Below are 25,114 nucleotides of genomic sequence, written 5' to 3'. Positions count from 1 at the left end.
CGATCTGTCTGAACTTCTCACAGAAAAATACTTTTCACTGCACCTCGGTACACATGACAATAAACAAATCCAATTAATTTCTCCTTCTGTACCCCTGGTTAAACATCATTCTGCCTGGATTTAAAATTAATGTACACAATGAATTCTCATTAAACAATGTGCATTTGTAGAGAAATCTGAATAATGAGTAGCAGAAATCTGCTTAATCCTTTTTTAGAAAATGCATTCCACATTAACTTAATGACTTAGTTTACAGCTTTTCTACAACCTTTATTTAAACCTTAAATCCGGCACTTTTGAGACTGAGTATAAAACAACAGGCTATGAACTATATTCGAACATTAAACTCTGTCTTTATATCCCCTACCTGACATTTGGTAATGACTGTTGCTCAGATGCAGGTACGTTCCCACAGGAAACTCCAGCTGAAGCTGTGGATCGTTCGCTCTGGACAACGAGAAGGATTTGAAAAATGAAGTGAAAACGAAAACTAAAACTAAAGTTATTCCAACAATCAGAACCATTTCAAGGAATTTGAATATCAATCTGGCACTTTAAAGAAGGATATCAAAATGGTTATGTTACTCCGAGCAAAACAGACATTGTGAATTCAAATCCAAACACTGCAAAGAGTTCAATTAATCATTCAATTTGTGGGGAGTTTCAGAAAAACAACCAACACTCCAAGTTAATTGTAAAAGTCCAACTGATTGACTAATAGGAGAATGGCCACCAACCAGGCATAAACCATGTTGTTGATTCACTACAGTTATCAACTGTTAGCCCAGCAAAAATCTGTCAACTGCAGGCTGCATAACCTTCAGTCCTTACTCACTGGAGGAGTGCATTCCTGATTCAGAATACAGAGAGTATGTCAGGCATAGAACAAGGAATTCCTTCGAATCAAACAGAATGCACTGTGGGTCTCCTTACAACATATCTACTGCAGTGGTGTACCCAGGTCAGTTAGCAAAGCACAATAAAGGCTGCATTTGCTAGCGATGTTTGTATCCGGACACTGAATAAAATAATACTGTTTGCTGATTGTCTGCCAATCAGATCACAAAGCCACAGGTTGAGACAGGGTGGCCATAGGGCCTGTACCTGTGCTGTATTGTTCTGTCGAAGAGAATTTGAGGCGTACCGATAGGGAGGCTGAGGTTTAGTTGTCAGAAACCATGGGCTGGATTCTCCGTTTGGGTGACTAAGTCCCCACGCTGGCGTGAAAACGGTCTTTTCCACCAAACAACTGGCGCAAAATGGCCACCGATTTCCGTTTTGCTGGGGGCTAGCAGGTCTAGCTCCAGCTGCCGATACGGTCCTGAGCATTTCTGGGTCCATGGCCAAGCATGCACACTGCGGCGACTTGCAGCGGCCGCGCCGTGCTTCATGGCGAACTCAGCCTGCGACCCGGACTGCAAAATAGTACCCCCTTTCGCTGCTCGTGCATCCCGGACCGCCCGTCCACAGTGCCCCCAGCCCAGATTTAAGTCCCACTGCCCGCGGATCGACGCTCCTCCTCCTCCAACTGTAGCGGCGCTGGAATGAGTCCGCAGCCGCCACGCTGAGTTCACGACAGGTGGGACCACACATGTCCCACGCCGTCAGGAACTTGGCTGGTCGGGGACGGAGCATCGCGGGCATACCTCAGGCAATGTCCTGAGACCATGGATGCGTGGCGCGGCGTACTCCTGGAGTATGCCACATTTCAGTGGGCTGGGCATCACGTAAGCGGCGCTGCCCCCGTAATTGGCATCATCGGAGATTCTCCGCCCCCCCCACCGAACGCGATTTTGGCGTCAGGGAGCAGAGAATCCAGCCCTATGTTTGATTAGGTGGTTCATAAAGAACAAGAGCAGGTGGTGGATGAAGCAGATATCTTTATTTCAAGAAAGTTGGTATAATTATGTTGATGTGGTGTATATGGATTTCAGTAAGGCGTTTGATAAGGTTCCCCACGGTAGGCTATTGCAGAAAATAAGGAAGTATGGGATTGAAGGTGATTTAGCGGTTTGGATCAGTAATTGGCTAGCTGAAAGAAGACAGAGGGTGGTGGTTGATGGCAAATGTTCATCCTGGAGTTCAGTTACTAGTGGTGTACCACAAGGATCTGTTTTGGGGCCACTGCTGTTTGTCATTTTTATAAATGACCTGGAAGAGGGTGTAGAAGGATGGGTTAGTAAATTTGCAGATGACACGAAGGTCGGTGGAGTTGTGGATAGTGCTGAAGGATGTTATAGGATACAGAGGGACATAGATAAGCTGCAGAGCTGGGCTGAGAGGTGGCAGATGGAGTTTAATGCGGAAAAGTGTGAGGTGGTTCACTTTGGAAGGAGTAACAGGATGCAGAGTACTGGGCTAATGGCAAGATTCTTGGTAGTGTAGATGAACACAGAGATCTCGGCATCCAGGTACATAAATCCCTGAAAGTTGCCACCCAGGTTAATAGGGCTGTTAAGAAGGCATATGGTGTGCTAGCCTTTATAAGCAGGGGGATTGAGTTTCGGAACCACAAGGTCATGCTGCAGCTGTACATAACTCTGGTGCGGCCGCACCTGGAGTACTGCGTGCAATTCTGGTCACCACATTATAGGAAGGATGTGGAAGCTTTGGAAAGGGTTCAGAGGAGATTTACTAGGATGTTGCCTGGTATGGAGGGAAGGTCTTACGAGGAAAGGCTCAGGGAATTGAGGTTGTTTTCGTTAGCGAGGAGAAGGCTGAGAGGTAACTTAATAGAGACATATAAGATAGTCAGAGGGTTATATAGGGTAGACAGTGAGAGTCTTTTTCCTCGGATGGTGATGACCAACACGAGGGGACATAGCTTTAAATTGAGGGGTGGTAGATATAGGACAGATGTCAGAGGCAGTTTCTTTACTCAGAGAGTAATAGGGGTGTGGAACGCCCTGCCTGCAACAGTAGTAGACTCGCCAACTTTAAGGGCATTTAAGTGGTCACTGGATAGACATATGGATGAAAATGGAATAGTGTAGGTCAGATAGGCTTCAGATGGTTTCACAGGTCGGCGCAACATCGAGGGCCGAAGGGCCCGTACTGCGCTGCAGTGTTCTATGTTCTATGTTCTAATTACAGCAGAAAGATTCAGAGATAAAGCAGTTATATCAGACAGCATATACTGAATCTGAGTGAATACCGGAGAATTACATTTAAAATAATGTATTAATGAGGGAATTGACACTGTTACATATTCAGGCAGATGACAAATAGGTGGAGATTCAAGTGGTATTACCGGTGGGTTATAGAAAGGATGATTTGCAGGTTGTGCATGAGGTTCCAGTCGGAGGTCATTTTGGAGTAAGGAAAACTCAAACAAAAACAATAAAATATTTTTATTGGCCTGGATTGCATAAAGTTGAACTTTACCGAACATGCCACACAGGTAATAGGGAAACCTCAGGGGGGGAATCAAACCAAGAATATTATAGCACAGGAACAGGCCCTTCGGCCCTTGTAATTGACACTTCCAACCTGGGAAAAAGCCTTTGATTATTCACCTTTTGTAATTTTGTAGACCTAAATCAGGTCTTCCTCAGCCTCTATCATTCTAGTGAAAACAATCAGAGTTTATTCAACCACTCCTCATAGCCAACACCCTTGAGACCATCCTGATCAACATTCTTTCCACTCTCTCCAAAGCAACCACGTCCTTCTGGTAGTGTGACAACCAGAACTGCATGCAATATTCTAAATATGGCCTCACTGAGGTTTTATACAACTGTAACATGACGTGCCAACTCTTGTACTCAATGCCCCAGCCGGTGAACACAAGCATGCCGTATGCCTTCTTAACCACATTTTCAACTGGATTGCCACTTTCATGAAACTATGGACCTGAACGCCCAGATCCCTCTGTATGTCAATGCTCCTAAGGGTTCTGCCATTTACAGTATAATTCACACCTGAATTTGGTCTTCCAAAATGTATCACATCGCATTTGTTCGGATTGAACTCGATCTATTTCTCTGGCCAACTCTCCAATCTATCTGTATTCCGCTGTATTCACTGACATTCTTCACTACCTGAAACTCCACCTATCTTCCACTGTTAATCTCGGTCTTCTGTTGCCAAGCCAGTTCTTTATCATCTTATAACACATCAATAACACTCTGAATTCCAATCGACTTCAGCTATTGTACCAGTCTGCCATGAGGGACCTTGTCAAACACCTTACTAAAGTCCATGTAAACTGCATCCACAGCCTTTTCCTCATCAATTAATTTTGTCACACAATTTTGAATACACACTTTGATTGTGACTTCACAAATGAGGACACAAATCAGATCCCAGAAATGCTGGAAATGAAACGTTCTGTGAGAAGGAAGAACTGAGGGAGATCAACATTAGTAGAGAAATGATGCTGGGAAAACTGACGGGACTGAAGGTGGATAAATCTCCAGGGTCTGAGAATCTACATAGAACATAGAACAGTACAGCACAGAACTTGTCCTTCGGCCCTCAATGTTGTGCCGAGCTTTGTCCGAAACCAAGATCAAGCTATCCCACTCCCTGTCATTCTGCTGTGCTCCATGTGCCTATCCAATAACCACTTGCAACTTCCTAAAGTGTCTGATTCCACTATCACAGCAGGCAGTCCATTCCACACCCTAACCACTCTCTGAGTAAAGAACCTACCTCGGACATCCCTCCTATATAATTTGGTCACACCGCAGGTGAAGGTTACTGAGGGAGATAGAAAATGGGTGACCAAAAGAAAGAGCAAGAGTAGGAAGGCAGTGCAGGTGTCCCCTGCGGTCATCTCCCTGCAAAACAGATATACCGCTTTGGATACTGTTGAGGGAGATGGCTCACCAGGGGAAGGCAGCAGCAGCCAGGTTCATGGCACCGTGGCTGGCTCTGCTGCACAGCAGGTCAGGAAGAAAAATGGCAGGGCTATAGTGATAGGGGACTCGATCGTAAGGGGAATAGACAGGCGGTTCTGTGGACGCAATCGAGACTCCAGGATGGTATGTTGCCTCCCTGGTGCAAGGGTCAAGGATGTCTCGGAGCGGCTGCAGGACATTCTGGGGGGGGGGGGGGGGGGGGGGGGGGGGGGAGGGTGAACAGCCAGCTGTCGTGGTGCACATAGGCACCAACGATATAGGTAAAAAACGGGATGAGGTCCTACAAGCGGAATTCAGGGAGTTAGGAGTTAAACTAAAAAGTAGGACCTCAAAGGTAGTAATCTCAGGATTGCTACCAGTGCCACGAGCTAGTCAGAGTAGGAATGTCAGGATAGATAGGATGAATGCGTGGCTCGAGAGATGGTGCAAGAGGGAGGGATTCAAATTCCTGGGGCATTGGGACCGGTTCTGGGGGAGATGGGACCAGTACAAACCGGACGGTCTGCACTTGGGCAGGACTGGAACCGATGTCCTAGGGGGGGTGTTTTCTAGAGCTGTTGGGGAGGGTTTAAACTAATGTGGCAGGGGGATGGGAACCAATGCAGGAAGTTGGAAGGTAGTAAAACAGGGACAGAAACAAAAGGAAGTAAGGGGAAAAGTGCAAGGCAGAGAAGACATAGTCAGAAATCCATAAGGGCGACAGTACAAGGTACAGTGACTGAGGGGAGCACAGTGAATAGGCCCAGTAATAACAAAAGGAGTAAAACTGGAGATGTTAAGATTCAAAACAGAGGTAAAAAAACCAACATAAGTGTACTTTACCTGAATGCTCGTAGTATTCGGAATAAAGTAAATGAGTTGGTGGCACAAATCATCGTAAATGACTATGATTTAGTGGCCATTACTGAAACATGGTTAAAGGATGGTCACGACTGGGAGTTAAATATCCGAGGGTATCAAACTATTCGGAAGGACAGAGTGGATGGTAAGGGAGGTGGTGTTGCTCTGTTATTTAAGGATGACATCCGGGCAATAGTAAGGGATGACATCGGTGCTATGGAGGATAAGGTTGAATCCATTTGGGTGGAAATCAGGAATAGTAAGGCGAAAAAGTCACTGATAGGAGTAGTCTATCGGCCACCAAATAGTAACGAGATGGTGGGGCAGGCAATAAACAAAGAAATAACTGATGCATGTAGAAATGGTACAGCAGTTATCATGGGGGATTTTAATCTACATGTCGATTGGTTTAACCAGGTCGGTCAAGGCAACCGTGAGGAGGAGTTTATAGAATGTATCCGCGATAGTTTCCTAGAACAGTATGTAATGGAACCTACGAGGGAACAAGCGGTCCTAGATCTTGTCCTGTGTAATGAGACAGGATTGATTCATGACCTCATAGTTAGGGATCCTCTCGGAAGGAGCGATCACAATATGGTGGAATTTAAAATACAGATGGAGGGTGAGAAAGTAAAATCAAATACTAGTGTTTTGTGTTTAAACAAAGGAGATTACAAGGGGATGAGAGAAGAACTAGCTAAGGTAGACTGGGAGCTAAGACTTTATGGTGGAACAGTTGAGGAACAGTGGAGAACCTTCCAAGCGATTTTTCACAGTGCTCAGCAAAGGTTTATACCAACAAAAAGGAAGGACGGAAGAAAGAGGGAAAATCGACCGTGGATATCTAAGGAAATAAGGGAGAGTATCAAATTGAAGGAAAAAGCATATAAAGTGGCAAAGATTGCTGGGAGATTAGAGGACTGGGAAATCTTTAGGGGGCAACAGAAAGCTACTAAAAAAGCTATAAAGAGTAAGATAGAGTATGAGAGTAAACTTGCTCAGAATATAAAAACAGACAGTAAAAGTTTTTACAAATATATAAGACAAAAAAGAGTGGCTAAGGTAAATATTGGTCCTTTAGAGGATGAGAAGGGAGTTTTAATAATGGGAAATGAGGAAATGGCTGAGGAACTGAACAGGTTTTTTGGGTCGGTCTTCACAGTGGAAGACACAAATAACATGCCAGCGACTGATAGAAATGAGGCTATGACAGGTGAGGACCTTGAGAGGATTGTTATCACTAAGGAGGGAGTGATAAGAACATAAGAACATAAGAACTAGGAGCAGGAGTAGGCCATCTGGCCCCTCGAGCCTGCTCCGCCATTCAATTAGATCATGGCTGATCTTTTGTGGACTCAGCTCCACTTTCCGGCCCGAACACCATAACCCTTAATCCCTTTATTCTTCAAAAAACTATCTATCTTTACCTTAAAAACATGTAATGAAGGAGCCTCAACTGCTTCACTGGGCAAGGAATTCCATAGATTCACAACCCTTTGGGTGAAGAAGTTCCTCCTAAACTCAGTTCTAAATCTACTTCCCCTTATTTTGAGGCTATGCCCCCTAGTTCTGCTGTCACCCGCCAGTGGAAACAACCTGCCCGCATCTATCCTATCTATTCCCTTCATAATTTTAAATGTTTCTATAAGATCCCCCCTCATCCTTCTAAATTCCAACGAGTACAGTCCCAGTCTACTCAACCTCTCCTCATAATCCAACCCCTTCAGCTCTGGGATTAACCTAGTGAATCTCCTCTGCACACCCTCCAGCACCAGTACGTCCTTTCTCAAGTAAGGAGACCAAAACTGAACACAATACTCCAGGTGTGGCCGCACTAACACCTTATACAATTGCAACATAACCTCCCTAGTCTTAAACTCCATCCCTCTAGCAATGAAGGACAAAATTCCATTTGCCTTCTTAATCACCTGTTGCACTTGTAAACCAACCTTCTGTGACTCATGCACTAGCACACCCAAGTCTCTCTGAACAGCGGCATGCTTTAATATTTTATCGTTTAAATAATAATCCCGTTTGCTGTTATTCCTACCAAAATGGATAACCTCACATTTGTCAACATGGTATTCCATCTGCCAGACCCGAGCCCATTCACTTAACCTATCCAAATCCCTCTGCAGACTTCCAGTATCCTCTGCACTTTTCACTTTACCACTCATCTTAGTGTCATCTGCAAACTTGGACACATTGCCCTTGGTCCCCAACTCCAAATCATCTATGTAAATTGTGAACAATTGTGGGCCCAACACGGATCCCTGAGGGACACCACTAGCTACTAATTGCCAACCAGAGAAACACCCATTTATCCCAACTCTTTGCTTTCTATTAATTAACCAATCCTCTATCCATGCTATTACTTTACCCTTAATGCCATGCATCTTTATCTTATGCAGCAACCTTTTGTGTGGCACCTTGTCAAAGGCTTTCTGGAAATCCAAATATACCACATCCATCGGCTCTCCGTTATCTACTGCACTGGTAATGTCCTCAAAAAATTCCACTAAATTAGTTAGGCATGACCTGCCTTTTACGAACCCATGCTGCGTCTGCCCAATGGGACAATTTCTATCCAGATGCCTCGCAATTTCTTCCTTGATGATAGATTCCAGCATCTTCCCTATTACCTCCTCCTTTTGAACCTCAATTCCATCTAGCCTGGTCGACTGAACCTGAGTGTTCTCCTCAACAACATTGTCTTTCTCCAGTGTAAACACTGACGAAAAATATCCATTTAATGCTTCCCCTATCTCCTCTGATTCCACACACAACTTTCCACTACTATCCTTGATTGGCCCTAATCTTACTCTAGTCATTGTTTTGTTCCTGATATACCTATAGAAATCCTTAGGGTTTTCCTTGATCCTATCCGCCAACGACTTTTCGTGTCCTCTCCTCGCTCTTCTTAACTCTCCCTTTAGGTCCTTCCTGGCTAACTTGCAACTCTCAAGTGCCCTAACTGAGCCTTCATGTCTCATCCTAACATAAGCCGTCTTCTTCCTCTTGACAAGTGCTTCAACTTCCTTAGTAAACCAAGGACTTTATAGCGGAACATTTAGAAAGCTGTGGCAGGATCAGTTAGAGTCAGCATGGATTTATGAAGGGAAAAGCATGCTTGACAAATCTGTTGGAATTCTTTGAAGAGGTAACATAGAACATAGAACATAGAACGATACAGCGCAGTACAGGCCCTTCGGCCCTCGATGTTGCACCGACATGGAAAAAATCTAAAGGCCATCTAACCTACACTATGCCCTTATCATCCATATGCTTATCCAATAAATTTTTAAATGCCCTCAATGTTGGCGTGTTCACTACTGTTGCAGGTAGGGCATTCCACGGCCTCACCACTCTTTGCGTAAAAAACCCACCTCTGACCTCTGTCCTATATCTATTACCCCTCAATTTAAGGCTATGTCCCCTCGTGCTATCCACCTCCATCCGCGGGAGAAGGCTCTCTCTGTCCACCCTATCTAACCCTCTGATCATTTTGTATGCCTCTATTAAGTCACCTCTTAACCTTCTTCTCTCTAACGAAAACAACCTCAAGTCCATCAGCCTTTCCTCATAAGATTTTCCCTCCATACCAGGCAACATCCTGGTAAATCTCCTCTGCACCCGTTCCAAAGCTTCCACGTCCTTCCTATAATGAGGCGACCAGAACTGTACGCAATACTCCAAATGCGGCCGTACCAGAGTTTTGTACAGCTGCAACATGACCTCATGGCTCCGGAACTCAATCCCTCTACCAATAAAGGCCAACACACCATAGGCCTTCTTCACAACCCTATCAACCTGGGTGGCAACTTTCAGGGATCTATGTACATGGACACCGAGATCCCTCTGCTCATCCACACTGCTAAGAATTTTACCATTAGCCAAATATTCCGCATTCCTGTTATTCTTTCCAAAGTGAATCACCTCACACTTCTCTACATTAAACTCCATTTGCCACCTCTCAGCCCAGCTCTGCAGCTTATCAATGTCCCTCTGTAACCTGCAACATCCTTCCACACTGTCTACAACTCCACCGACTTTAGTGTCGTCTGCAAATTTACTCACCCAACCTTCTGTGCCCTCCTCTAGGTCATTTATAAAAATGACAAACAGCAACGGCCCCAGAACAGATTCTTGTGGTATGCCACTCGTAACTGAACTCCATTCTGAACATTTCCCATCAACCACCACTCTCTGTCTTCTTTCAACTAGCCAATTTCTGATCCACATCTCTAACTCACCCTCAATCCCCAGCCTCCGTGGGGAACCTTATCAAACGCTTTACTGAAATCCATATACACCACATCAACTGCTCTACCCTCGTCTACCTGTTCAGTCACCTTCTCAAAGAACTCGATAAGGTTTGTGAGGCATGACCTACCCTTCACAAAACCATGCTGACTATCCCTAATCATATTATTCCTATCTAGATGATTTTAAATCGTATCTCTTATAATCCTCTCCAAGACTTTACCCACAACAGACGTGAGGCTCACCGGCCTATAGTTACCGGGGTTATCTCTACTCCCCTTCTTGAACAAAGGGACCACATTTGCTATCCGCCAGTCCTCTGGCACTATTCCTGTAGCCAATGATGACATAAAAATCAAAGCCAAAGGCTCAGCAATCTCTTCACTGGCTTCCCAGAGAATCCTAGGATAAATCCCATCAGGCCCCGGGGACTTATCTATTTTCACCTTGTCCAGAATTGCCAACACTTCTTCCCTACGCACCTCAATGCCATCTATTCTAATAGCCTGGGTCTCAGCATTCTCCTCCACAATATTATCTTTTTCCTGAGTGAATACTGACGAAAAGTATTCATTTAGTATCTCGCTTATCTCCTCAGCCTCCACACACAACTTCCCACCACTGTCCTTGACTGGCCCTACTCTTACCCTAGTCATTCTTGTATTCCTGACATACCTATAGAAAGCTTTTGGGTTTTCCTTGATCCTACCTGCCAAAGACTTCTCATGTCCCCTCCTTGCTCGTCTTAGCTCTCTCTTTAGATCCTTCCTCGCTTCCTTGTAACTATCAAGCGCCCCAACTGAGACTTCACGCCTCATCTTCACATAGGCCTCCTTCTTCCTCTTAACAAGAGATTCCACTTCTTTGGTAAACCACGGTTCCCTCGCTCGCCCCCTTCCTCCCTGCTTGACTGGTACGTACTTATCAAGAACATGCAATAGCTGTTCCTTGAACAAGCTCCACATATCCAGTGTGCCCAACCCTTGCAGCCTACTTCTCCAACCTACACATCCGAAGTCATGTCTAATGGCATCATAATTGCCCTTCCCCCAGTTATAACTCTTGCCCTGCGGGGTAGACTTATCCCTTTCCATCACTAACGTAAAAGTCACCGAATTTTGGTCACTGTTTCCAAAGTGCTCATCTACCTCCAGATCTAACACCTGGCCTGGTTCATTACCCAAAATCAAATCCAATGTGGCCTCGCCTCTTGTTGGCCTGTCAACATATTGTGTCAGGAAACCCTCCTGCACACATTGTACAAAGAACGACCCATCTAATGTACTCGAACTATATCTTTTCCAGTCAATATTTGGAAAGTTAAAGTCTCCCATAACAACTACCCTGTTACTTTCGCTCTTTTCCAGAATCATCTTCGCCATCCTTTCCTCTACATCCCTAGAACTATTCGGTGGCCTATAGAAAACTCCCAACAGGGTGACCTCTCCTTTCCTGTTTCTAACCTCAGCCCATACTACCTCGGAAGAAGAGTCCCCATCTAGCATCCTTTCCGCCACCGTAATACTGTCCTTGACTAGCAGCGCCACACCTCCCCCTCTTTTGCCCCCTTCTCTGAGCTTACTAAAACACCACTAGCTAAGATGTTCACTGTAGGTTTTAAAAAGGTTAACTTGAGTTCATAGAATAAACATTGTTTTGCTTTAAAAAATACTTTTCCATTCCTGCTATACCACACCTGTAGAGTGGGCCGTGTGCTCCCCATACCACAATCTAGTAAAAGTTGTGGGTCAGGTGAACTCCATGATACACTTTGGGGTTCTCTAAACCCTGGCTCATAACAACACCGACCCCGGAAAGACCGCATTACTTAAGCCCATACCTCCACCCTATCCGTGTAAGCCAACTGAACCTTTGGACACAAGGGCAATCTGAGCACGGCCGATCCACCTAACCCATCCCTAGTTGCCCTTCAGAAGGTGGTGGTGAGCTGCCTTCTTGAACTGCTGCAGTCCTTGAGGTGTAGGTATACCCACTGTGCTGCTAGGGAGGGAGTTCCAGGATGTTACCCCAGAGACAGTGAAGGAACAGCGATATATTTCCAAGTCAGGGTGGTGAGTGACTTGGAGGGGAACCTCCAGATGGTGGGGTTCCCAGGTATCTGCTTCTCTTGTCCTTCTAGATGGCAGTAGTCATGGGTTTGGAAGGTGCTGCCTGAGGGACCTTGGTGAGTTACTGCAAAACATCTTGTAGCTGGCCACACAAGTGGCAGGCAATGACCATCTCCCAATGAGAGGATCTAACTACCGCCCCTGGATAATCAATGGCGTTACCATCGCTGAATCCCCCACAATCAACATCCTGGGAGGTTACCATTGATCAGAAACTGAACTGGACTAACCATATTAATACTGTGGCTGCCAGGGAAGGTCAAAGGCTAGGAATCCTACAGTGAGTAACTCCCCTTCTGAACCCCCAAAGCCTGTCCACCATCTACAAGGCACAAGTCAGGAGTGTGATGGAAACTCTCCACTTGCCTGGGTGAGTGCAGCTCCAACAACACTCAAGAAGCTCAACACCATCCAGGACAAAGCAGCCCCACTTTATTGCTCCCCTTCCACAAACATTCAAACCTTCCACCACCGACACACAGTGACAGCCGTATGTCCCATCTACAAGATGCACTGCAGCAACTCTCAAAGGTCCCTCAGGCAGCACCTTCCAAACCCACGACCACTACCATCTAGAAGGACAAGAGAAGCAGATACCTGGGAACCCCACCACCTGGAGGTTCCCCTCCAAGTCACTCACCACCCTGACTTGGAAATATATTGGCCGTTCCTTCACTGTCTCTGGGGCAACATCCTGGAACTCCCTCCCTAACAGCACAGTGGGTGTACCTACACCTCAGGGACTTCAGCGGTTGAAGAAGGAAATCACCGCCGCCTTCTGAAGGGATGGGCAATAAATGCTGGTCTAATCAGTGATGCCCACATCCTGTAAATTAATTTTTAAAAAGGTGAGTGATATACATCACTGGCTCAAAATCCTGGAGGTCTCGCTAACAGAAGTGCTCATGAGTGGTTGTAACAGTGACTGAATAAAGAACAAAGAAAATTACAGCACAGGAACAGGCCCTTCGGCCCTCCCAGCCTGCACCGATCCAGATCCTTTATCTAAACCTGTCACCTATTTTCCAAGGTCTACTTCCCTCTGTCCCCACCCATTCATATATCTGTCTAGATGCTTCTTAAATGATGCTATCATGCCCGCCTCTACCACCTTCGCTGGGAAAGCGTTCCAGGCACCCACCACCCTCTGCGTAAAAAACTTTCCACGCACATCTCCCTTAAACTTTCCCCCTCTCACCTTGAAATCGTGACCCCTTGTAACTGACACCCCCACTCTTGGAAAAAGCTTGTTGCTATCCACCCTGTCCATACCTCTCATAATTTTGTAGACCTCAATCAGGTCCCCCCCTCAACCTCCGTCTTTCCAATGAAAACAATCCTAATCTACTCAACCTTTCTTCATAACTAGCACCCTCCATACCAGGCAACATCCTGGTGAACCTCCTCTGCACCCTCTCCAAGGCATCTTCACAGCTAGATTGCAGTGATTCCAGCCGACTGGCCTTGTTAATAACGCCCAAAATCCACAAATCAATAATCCAAAAATAAATTTAGGTAGCTCAACTTTTCTGTGCCATCTCAGCTTTCATTTTTAATTGGTGAATATGAGCACTCCACGTACCTGTTCTCTGCTAATTCCCTTTGCCCCTGGGTTGCTGCACCTTCCCAGGCTGCCGTTAGGTGTCGTACCACAACTACTGATCACCATGAGCTGTTTCTCTGCCCTATCAGCTCTGTCCAAAAGCTCCTCAATAAACTGCTGCAGGCGAACTTTTGCATTGGCTTCTCGTGCTGCCGTCTCTTGTAAGAACTGATCGATCTGTGAGACCTCCCTGCAAAAACATCAACAGTGCCAAACACAGAAAATATTAAATCACAAAGCTCGTTTAAAAAGTTCCAACAATCAGCATGCAAACCTGCCAGTGACAAACGGAGCATTTCTGTACATTAAATTTAGGCACCTAACAATGATCAGAAATTGTTAAATAGTCTATTACAATCAAATCCAAAAATGCTGAAAGGACTCAGAGATCGGGCAGAGATCTCTGGAGAGAAACATTGAAGGTTTGAGCCAGTCAGACTCTTGTTCAGAGCTGGAGAGGACGGTGAAATCTGATCGATTCCACAGCTGGAGAGGGAGGTGAAATCTGATCGATTCCACAGCTGGAGAGGGAGGTGAAATCGGACAGATTCCACAGCTGGAGAGGGAGGTGAAATCGGACAGATTCCACAGCTGGAGAGGGAGGTGAAATCTGATCGATTCCACAGCTGGAGAGGGAGGTGAAATCGGACAGATTCCACAGCTGGAGAGGACGGTGAAATCTGATCGATTCCACAGCTGGAGAGGGAGGTGAAATCTGATCGATTCCACAGCTGGAGAGGGAGGTGAAATCTGATCGATTCCACAGCTGGAGAGGGAGGTGAAATCTGATCGATTCCACAGCTGGAGAGGGAGGTGAAATCTGATCGATTCCACAGCTGGAGAGGGAGGTGAAATCTGATCGATTCCACAGCTGGAGAGGGAGGTGAAATCGGACAGATTCCACAGCTGGAGAGGGAGGTGAAGAAGGAGGATCAGACCAGAAGGTCAGGGTTTGGTGGGGGCTCAGGAAAGATTTGGCAAAGATGCCATGGACACAAGACAATGGAAGCAATAAAGACTGAAGAAGGTGGTGATAGCAGCAACAAGGTATGATAATGAGTGGGTCGGTGCAGACTCGATGGGCCGAATGGCCTCCTTCTGCACTGTATGTTGCATGTAAACTATGTTTAACAGAATGTGCTGATCACAGAACAAAGTCGTGCTGAAAGATGATCAGGGGCAGCACGGTAGCATGGTGGTTAGCATAAATGCTTCACAGCTCCAGGGTCCCAGGTTCGATTCCCGGCTGGGTCACTGTCTGTGTGGAGTCTGCACGTCCTCCCCCTGTGTGCGTGGGTTTCCTCCGGGTGCTCCGGTTTCCTCCCACAGTCCAAAGATGTGCGGGTTAGGTGGATTGGCCATGCTAAATTGCCCGTAGTGTCCTAAAAAATAAGGTTAAGGGGGGGGGGTTGTTGGGTTACGGGTATAGGGTGGATACGTGGGTTTGAGTGGGGTGATCATGGCTCGGCACAACATCGAGGGCCGAAGGGCCTGTTCTGTGCTGTACTGTTCTATGTTCTATGTTCTAAAATATCAGCCATGATTGAATGGCGGAGCAGACTCGATGGGCCGAGTGGCCTCATTCTGCTCCTATGACGGAAAGCAAAACAAAGTTCCAGATGACCCTACGAGGAGGGGATGGAGAAAAACTATAAAAATGGTGGAGGTTCGGGGTCTGAAATGATGGAATGTTCTGTGCAAAGGGCTGAAAAGTGATTGGAAAACCAGAAGCCGTTCACCCAGTTAGCGTCCGGCTTCACTGGAACCCGGCAGCAGGCGGAGGATGGAAATGTGGGCAGGGGAGCAGGGCTATGAGTTAAAATGGCACGGTACAGGGAAGATCAGGTCATGTTTGCAGTCTGAGTCAAGGTGTTCCGCAAAGCGGGAAGCCAGTCTGCGTTTAGTTTCCTCAGTGTCGAGGAGACTGAGAGTGAGCAGCAAAAACAGGAAATTGAATTGCAGGAAGTGCAAGTGAAACACAGCCTGAAAGGAGTGATTGCAACCCTGAATGGTGAGGAGGGGGGGGGAAGGTAAAGGGGCAGGTGTTCCTTGTGCGATTACATGGCAAGGTGCCATGAGGAGGGAATTTGGTGTTGGGGCTGATGGGAGAGTGGACCAGGGTGTCGTGGAGGAAAAATCCCTATAGAATGCAAACCGGGTCACTGTCCTTTTGGAATAAAGAAGGGAGACAGAGCGCAGGAAATGACAGGCCTGTTAGACTAACCACTGTCATCAGGATGTTAGCAGCCATTGTTAAAAATGTTATAGCAGGGCACTTGGGAAAAATCAAGGCAATCGGGCAGAGTCAACATGGTTTCGTGAAAGGGAAATCTTGTTTAACCAATTTACTGGAGTGTGTTTGAAAGAGTCACATGTGCTGTGGTTAAAGGGGAACCGGTGGATGTACTGTACTTAGATTTCCAGACGGCATTAAATAACACGGTAGCATTGTGGATAGCACCATGGCTTCACAGCTCCAGGGTCCCAGGTTCGATTCCGGCTTGGGTCACTGTCTGTGCGGAGTCTGCACATCCTCCCCATGTGTGCGTGGGTTTCCTCCAGGTGCTCCGGTTTCCTCCCACAGTCCAAAGATGTGCAGGGTAGGTGGATTGGCCATGATAAATTGCCCTTAGTGTTGGGTGGGGTTACTGGGCTCTTTCCAAGAGCCGGTGCAGACTCGATGGGCCGAATGGACTCCTTCTGCACTGTAAATTCTATGATATCTATGAATAACGCGTCACATCAAAGGTTACTGGGGAAAATAAAAGCAGGGGAAAAGTAGAGGTAACATATCAGCCTGGTTTGAACCATAGAATCACTACAGTACAAAAGGAGGACAACAGGCCCAACGCATCTGCACTGACCTCCTGAAAGCGCACCCTACCCAGACCCATTCCCCTGCCTATCTCCTTAACTCATAACTCCACCTAACCTGCACATGTCTGGATACCCAGGGGTGATGTATCATATCCAATCCACCTAACCTGCACGTCTTCCAACTGTGGGAGGAACAAGACATGTGAAGAGGGTGCAAACACAGTCACCCAAGTCCGTAATTGGACCTGGGTCCCTGGCACTGTGAGATAGCAGTGCCACGAACAACCCGATGATTGGCTAGCGAACAACAAACCGAGATTTCATATCAATTCGTCTTTTTCTAATTGACTGAATTTGACGACTGCGTAATGGCAAAGAGCTCAGCGCTGGGGCCTCAATGGCAGGATATGGAACAGGGATCGGAGCTGGGGCCTCAATGACAGGATGTGGAACAGAGATCGGAGCTGGGGCCTCAATGACAGGATGTGGCACAGGGATCGGCGCTGGGGCCTCAATGACAGGATGTGGCACAGGGATCGGTGCTGGGGCCTCAATGACAGGATGTGGAACAGGGATCAGCGCTGGGGCCTCAATGACAGGATGTGGCACAGGGATCGGAGCTGGGTTCTCAATGACAGGATGTGGAACAGGGATCAGCGCTGGGGCCTCAATGACAGGATGTGGAACAGGGATCGGTGCTGGGGCCTCAATGACAGGATGTGGAACAGGGATCGGAGCTGGGGCCTCAATGACAGGATGTGGAACAGGAATCGGCGCTGGGGCCTCAATGACAGGATGTGGAACAGGGATCAGCGCTGGGGCCTCAATGACAGGATGTGGCACAGGGATCGGAGCTGGGGCCTCAATGACAGGATGTGGAACAGGGATCGGTGCTGGGGCCTCAATGACAGGATGTGGCACAGGGATCGGTGCTGGGGCCTCAATGACAGGATGTGGAACAGGGATCGGAGCTGGGGCCTCAATGATAGGATGTGGCACAGGGATCGGCGCTGGGTTCTCAATGACAGGATGTGGAACAGGGATCGGAGCTGGGGTCTCAATGACAGGATGTGGAACAGGGATCAGCAGTGGGGCCTCAATGACAGGATGTGGAACAGGGATCGGAGCTGCGACCTCAATGACAGGATGTGGAACAGGGATCAGCGCTGGGGCCTCAATGACAGGATGTGGCACAGGGATCGGAGCTGGGGCCTCAATGACAGGATGTGGAACAGGGATCGGAGCTGGGGTCTCAATGACAGGATGTGGAACAGGGATCGGAGCTGGGGCCTCAATGACAGGATGTGGAACAGGGATCGGAGCTGGGGTCTCAAAGACAGGATGTGGAACAGGGATCGGAGCTGGGGCCTCAATGACAGGGTGTGGAACAGGGATCGGAGCTGGGGCCTCAATGACAGGATGTGGAACAGGGATCAGCGCTGGGGCCTCAATGACAGGATGTGGAACAGGGATCGGCGCTGGGGCCTCAATGACAGGATGTGGAACAGGGATCAGCGCTGGGGCCTCAATGACAGGATGTGGAACAGGGATCGGAGCTGGGGCCTCAATGACAGGATGTGGAACAGGGATCGGAGCTGGGTTATCAATGACAGGGTGTGGAACAGGGATCGGAGCTGGGGCCTCAATGACAGGATGTGGAACAGGGATCGGAGCTGGGGTCTCAATGACAGGATGTGGCACAGGGATCGGAGCTGGGTTCTCAATGACAGGATGTGGAACAGGGATCAGCGCTGGGGCCTCAATGACAGGATGTGGAACAGGGATCGGAGCTGGGGTCTCAATGACAGGATGTGGAACAGGGATCGGAGCTGGGGCATCAATGACAGGATGTGGAACAGGGATCGGAGCTGGGGCCTCAATGACAGGATGTGGCACAGGGATCGGAGCTGGGGTCTCAATGACAGGATGTGGAACAGGGATCGGAGCTGGGGCCTCAATGACAGGATGTGGCACAGGGATCGGAGCTGGGGCCTCAATGACAGGATGTGGGACAGGGATCGGAGCTGGGGCCTCAATGACAGGATGTGGCACAGGGATCGGAGCTGGGGCCTCAATGACAGGATGTGGAACAGGGATCGGAGCTGGGGCCTCAATGACAGGATGTGGCACAGGGATCGGAGCTGGGGTCTCAATGACAGGATGTGGAACAGGGATCGGAGCTGGGGCCTCAATGACAGGATGTGGCACAGGGATCGGAGCTGGGGCCTCAATGACACGGATGTGGGACAGGGATCGGAGCTGGGTTCTCAATGACAGGATGTGGAACAGGGATCAGCGCTGGGGCCTCAATGACAGGATGTGGCACAGGGATCGGAGCTGGGGCCTCAATGACAGGATGTGGCACAGTGATCGGAGCTGGGGCCTCAATGACAGGATGTGGCACAGGGATCGGAGCTGGGGCCTCAATGACAGGATGTGGCACAGGGATCGGTGCTGGGGCCTCAATGACAGGATGTGGAACAGGGATCGGAGCTGGGGCCTCAATGACAGGATGTGGCACAGGGATCGGAGCTGGGGCCTCAATGACAGGATGTGGAACAGGGATCAGCGCTGGGGCCTCAATGACAGGATGTGGCACAGGGATCGGAGCTGGGGCCTCAATGACAGGATGTGACACAGGGATCAGCGCTGGGGCCTCAATGACAGGATGTGGAACAGGGATCGGAGCTGGGGCCTCAATGACAGGATGTGGAACAGGGATCGGAGCTGGGGTCTCAATGACAGGATGTGGAACAGGGATCGGAGCTGGGGCCTCAATGACAGGATGTGGAACAGGGATCAGCGCTGGGGCCACAATGACAGGATGTGGAACAGGGATCGGTGCTGGGGCCTCAATGACAGGATGTGGCACAGGAATCGGCGCTGGGGCCTCAATGACAGGATGTGGAACAGGGATCAGCGCTGGGGCCTCAATGACAGGATGTGGCACAGGGATCGGAGCTGGGGCCTCAATGACAGGATGTGGAACAGGGATCGGTGCTGGGGCCTCAATGACAGGATGTGGAACAGGGATCGGTGCTGGGGCCTCAATGACAGGATGTGGCACAGGGATCGGTGCTGGGGCCTCAATGACAGGATGTGGAACAGGGATCGGAGCTGGGGCCTCAATGACAGGATGTGGCACAGGGATCGGCGCTGGGTTCTCAATGACAGGATGTGGAACAGGGATCGGAGCTGGGGTCTCAATGACAGGATGTGGAACAGGGATCAGCGCTGGGGCCTCAATGACAGGATGTGGCACAGGGATCAGCGCTGGGGCCTCAATGACAGGATGTGGAACAGGGATCGGAGCTGGGACCTCAATGACAGGATGTGGAACAGGGATCGGAGCTGGGACCTCAATGACAGGATGTGGAACAGGGATCAGCGCTGGGGCCTCAATGACAGGATGTGGCACAGGGATCGGAGCTGGGGCCTCAATGACAGGATGTGGAACAGGGATCGGAGCTGGGTCTCAATGACAGGATGTGGAACAGGGATCGGAGCTGGGGCCTCAATGACAGGATGTGGAACAGGGATCAGAGCTGGGGTCTCAATGACAGGATGTGGAACAGGGATCAGCGCTGGGGCCTCAATGACAGGATGTGGAACAGGGATCGGAGCTGGGTTCTCAATGACAGGATGTGGCACAGGGATCGGCGCTGGGGCCTCAATGACAGGATGTGGCACAAGGATCGGACCTGGGGCCTCAATGACAGGATGTGGAACAGGGATCGGAGCTGGGGTCTCAATGACAGGATGTGGAACAGGGATCAGCGCTGGGGCCTCAATGACAGGATGTGGCACAGGGATCGGAGCTGGGGCCTCAATGACAGGATGTGGAACAGGGATCGGAGCTGGGGCCTCAATGACAGGATGTGGAACAGGGATCGGAGCTGGGGTCCTCAATGACAGGATGTGGAACAGGGATCAGCAGCTGGGGCCTCAATGACAGGATGTGGAACAGGGATCGGAGCTGGGGCCTCAATGACAGGATGTGGAACAGGGATCAGCGCTGGGGCCTCAATGACAGGATGTGGCACAGGGATCGGAGCTGGGGCCTCAATGACAGGATGTGGAACAGGGATCGGAGCTGGGGTCTCAATGACAGGATGTGGAACAGGGATCGGAGCTGGGGCCTCAATGACAGGATGTGGAACAGGGATCGGAGCTGGGGTCCTCAATGACAGGATGTGGAACAGGGATCGGAGCTGGGGCCTCAATGACAGGATGTGGAACAGGGATCGGAGCTGGGGCCTCAATGACAGGATGTGGAACAGGGATCAGCGCTGGGGCCTCAATGACAGGATGTGGCACAGGGATCGGAGCTGGGGCCTCAATGACAGGATGTGGAACAGGGATCGGAGCTGGGGCCTCAATGACAGGATGTGGAACAGGGATCGGAGCTGGGGCCTCAATGACAGGATGTGGAACAGGGATCGGAGCTGGGGTCTCAATGACAGGATGTGGAACAGGGATCGGAGCTGGGGCCTCAATGACAGGATGTGGAACAGGGATCGGAGCTGGGTCTCAATGACAGGATGTGGAACAGGGATCGGAGCTGGGGCATCAATGACAGGATGTGGCACAGGGATCGGAGCTGGGGCCTCAATGACAGGATGTGGCACAGGGATCGGAGCTGGGGCCTCAATGACAGGATGTGGAACAGGGATCGGAGCTGGGGCCTCAATGACAGGATGTGGAACAGGGATCGGAGCTGGGGCCTCAATGACAGGATGTGGAACAGGGATCGGAGCTGGGGCCTCAATGACAGGATGTGGAACAGGGATCGGCGCTGGGGCCTCAATGACAGGATGTGGAACAGGGATCAGCGCTGGGGCCTCAATGACAGGATGTGGAACAGGGATCGGAGCTGGGGCCTCAATGACAGGATGTGGAACAGGGATCGGAGCTGGGGCTCAATGACAGGATGTGGAACAGGGATCGGAGCTGGGGCCTCAATGACAGGATGTGGAACAGGGATCGGAGCTGGGGTCTCAATGACAGGATGTGGCACAGGGATCGGAGCTGGGGCCTCAATGACAGGATGTGGAACAGGGATCGGAGCTGGGGCCTCAATGACAGGATGTGGAACAGGGATCGGAGCTGGGGTCCTCAATGACAGGATGTGGCACAGGGATCGGAGCTGGGGCCTCAATGACAGGATGTGGAACAGGGATCGGAGCTGGGGCCTCAATGACAGGATGTGGCACAGGGATCGGAGCTGGGTCCTCAATGACAGGATGTGGAACAGGGATCGGAGCTGGGGCCTCAATGACAGGATGTGGCACAGGGATCGGAGCTGGGGCCTCAATGACAGGATGTGGCACAGGGATCGGAGCTGGGGCCTCAATGACAGGATGTGGAACAGGGATCGGCGCTGGGGCCTCAATGACAGGATGTGGAACAGGGATCGAGCTGGGGCCTCAATGACAGGATGTGGAACAGGGATCGGAGCTGGGGCCTCAATGACAGGATGTGGAACAGGGATCGGAGCTGGGGCCTCAATGACAGGATGTGGAACAGGGATCGGAGCTGGGGCCTCAATGACAGGATGTGGAACAGGGATCGGAGCTGGGGCCTCAATGACAGGATGTGGAACAGGGATCGGCGCTGGGGCCTCAATGACAGGATGTGGCACAGGGATCGGAGCTGGGGCCTCAATGACAGGATGTGGCACAGGGATCGGAGCTGGGGCCTCAATGACAGGATGTGGCACAGGGATCGGAGCTGGGGCCTCAATGACAGGATGTGGAACAGGGATCGGAGCTGGGGCCTCAATGACAGGATGTGGAACAGGGATCGGAGCTGGGGCCTCAATGACAGGATGTGGAACAGGGATCAGGAGCTGGGGCCTCAATGACAGGATGTGGCACAGGGATCGGAGCTGGGGCCTCAATGACAGGATGTGGCACAGGGATCGGAGCTGGGGCCTCAATGACAGGATGTGGACACAGGGATCGGAGCTGGGGCCTCAATGACAGGATGTGGAACAGGGATCGGAGCTGGGGCCTCAATGACAGGATGTGGAACAGGGATCGGAGCTGGGGCCTCAATGACAGGATGTGGAACAGGGATCGGAGCTGGGGCCTCAATGACAGGATGTGGAACAGGGATCAGAGCTGGGGCCTCAATGACAGGATGTGGAACAGGGATCGGAGCTGGGGCCTCAATGACAGGATGTGGAACAGGGATCGGAGCTGGGGCCTCAATGACAGGATGTGGCACAGGGATCGGAGCTGGGGCCTCAATGACAGGATGTGGAACAGGGATCAGAGCTGGGGCCTCAATGACAGGATGTGGAACAGGGATCGGAGCTGGGGCCTCAATGACAGGATGTGGAACAGGGATCGGAGCTGGGGCCTCAATGACAGGATGTGGAACAGGGATCAGCGCTGGGGCCTCAATGACAGGATGTGGAACAGGGATCGGAGCTGGGGCCTCAATGACAGGATGTGGAACAGGGATCGGCGCTGGGGCCTCAATGACAGGATGTGGAACAGGGATCGGAGCTGGGGCCTCAATGACAGGATGTGGAACAGGGATCGGAGCTGGGGCCTCAATGACAGGATGTGGAACAGGGATCGGAGCTGGGGCCTCAATGACAGGATGTGGAACAGGGATCGGAGCTGGGTCCTCAATGACAGGATGTGGAACAGGGATCGGAGCTGGGGCCTCAATGACAGGATGTGGAACAGGGATCGGAGCTGGGGCCTCAATGACAGGATGTGGAACAGGGATCGGAGCTGGGGCCTCAATGACAGGATGTGGAACAGGGATCAGCGCTGGGGCCTCAATGACAGGATGTGGCACAGGGATCGGAGCTGGGGCCTCAATGACAGGATGTGGAACAGGGATCGGAGCTGGGTCTCAATGACAGGATGTGGCACAGGGATCGGAGCTGGGGCCTCAATGACAGGATGTGGAACAGGGATCGGAGCTGGGGCCTCAATGACAGGATGTGGCACAGGGATCGGAGCTGGGGCCTCAATGACAGGATGTGGAACAGGGATCGGCGCTGGGGCCTCAATGACAGGATGTGGCACAGGGATCGGAGCTGGGGCCTCAATGACAGGATGTGGAACAGGGATCGGAGCTGGGGCCTCAATGACAGGATGTGGCACAGGGATCGGAGCTGGGGCCTCAATGACAGGATGTGGAACAGGGATCGGAGCTGGGGCCTCAATGACAGGATGTGGAACAGGGATCGGAGCTGGGGCCTCAATGACAGGATGTGGCACAGGGATCGGAGCTGGGGCCTCAATGACAGGATGTGGCACAGGGATCGGAGCTGGGGCCTCAATGACAGGATGTGGCACAGGGATCGGCGCTGGGGCCTCAATGACAGGATGTGGAACAGGGATCGGCGCTGGGGCCTCAATGACAGGATGTGGAACAGGGATCAGCGCTGGGGCCTCAATGACAGGATGTGGAACAGGGATCGGAGCTGGGGCCTCAATGACAGGATGTGGAACAGGGATCGGAGCTGGGGCATCAATGACAGGATGTGGAACAGGGATCGGAGCTGGGGCCTCAATGACAGGATGTGGAACAGGGATCGGAGCTGGGGTCTCAATGACAGGATGTGGAACAGGGATCGGAGCTGGGGTCCTCAATGACAGGATGTGGAACAGGGATCGGAGCTGGGGCCTCAATGACAGGATGTGGAACAGGGATCGGCGCTGGGGTCTCAATGACAGGATGTGGAACAGGGATCGGAGCTGGGGCCTCAATGACAGGATGTGGAACAGGGATCGGAGCTGGGGCCTCAATGACAGGATGTGGAACAGGGATCGGAGCTGGGGTCTCAATGACAGGATGTGGAACAGGGATCGGAGCTGGGGCCTCAATGACAGGATGTGGCACAGGGATCGGAGCTGGGGCCTCAATGACAGGATGTGGCACAGGGATCAGCGCTGGGGCCTCAATGACAGGATGTGGCACAGGGATCGGAGCTGGGGCCTCAATGACAGGATGTGGAACAGGGATCGGCGCTGGGGTCTCAATGACAGGATGTGGAACAGGGATCGGAGCTGGGGCCTCAATGACAGGATGTGGAACAGGGATCGGAGCTGGGGCCTCAATGACAGGATGTGGAACAGGGATCGGAGCTGGGGCCTCAATGACAGGATGTGGAACAGGGATCAGCGCTGGGGCCTCAATGACAGGATGTGGAACAGGGATCAGCGCTGGGGCCTCAATGACAGGATGTGGCACAGGGATCGGAGCTGGGGCCTCAATGACAGGATGTGGAACAGGGATCGGAGCTGGGGCCTCAATGACAGGATGTGGCACAGGGATCGGAGCTGGGGCCTCAATGACAGGATGTGGAACAGGGATCGGAGCTGGGCCTCAATGACAGGATGTGGAACAGGGATCGGAGCTGGGGCCTCAATGACAGGATGTGGAACAGGGATCAGCGCTGGGGCCTCAATGACAGGATGTGGGACCGGGACCAGCGCTGGGTTCTCAATGACAGGATGTGGAACAGGGATCGGAGCTGGGGCCTCAATGACAGGACGTGGAACAGGGATCAGCTCTGGGTTCTCAATGACAGGATGTGGCACAGGGATCGGAGCTGGGTTCTCAATGACAGGATG

The 25,114-nt window shown here is 50.5% G+C and overlaps 1 protein-coding gene across 1 annotated transcript in view; it reads right to left on the bottom strand.

Moving 5' to 3' along the window:
• Window positions 1-25,114, bottom strand: part of fbxo41 (F-box protein 41) — a 258,780-nt gene that overhangs the window by 166,003 nt on the left and 67,663 nt on the right. The window contains exons 3-4 of the mRNA XM_038792922.1: window positions 13,677-13,887; window positions 368-447 (exon numbers count right to left, since the gene is read on the bottom strand). Coding sequence (XP_038648850.1) covers window positions 368-447; window positions 13,677-13,887 — 291 coding nt within the window. The remainder of the gene's footprint in view (window positions 1-367; window positions 448-13,676; window positions 13,888-25,114) is intronic.

This window comes from Scyliorhinus canicula, chromosome 3 (assembly GCF_902713615.1).
Source record: "Scyliorhinus canicula chromosome 3, sScyCan1.1, whole genome shotgun sequence".
NCBI classification, from domain to species: domain Eukaryota; kingdom Metazoa; phylum Chordata; class Chondrichthyes; order Carcharhiniformes; family Scyliorhinidae; genus Scyliorhinus; species Scyliorhinus canicula.
This window is presented reverse-complemented; position numbering and strand designations above follow the sequence as displayed.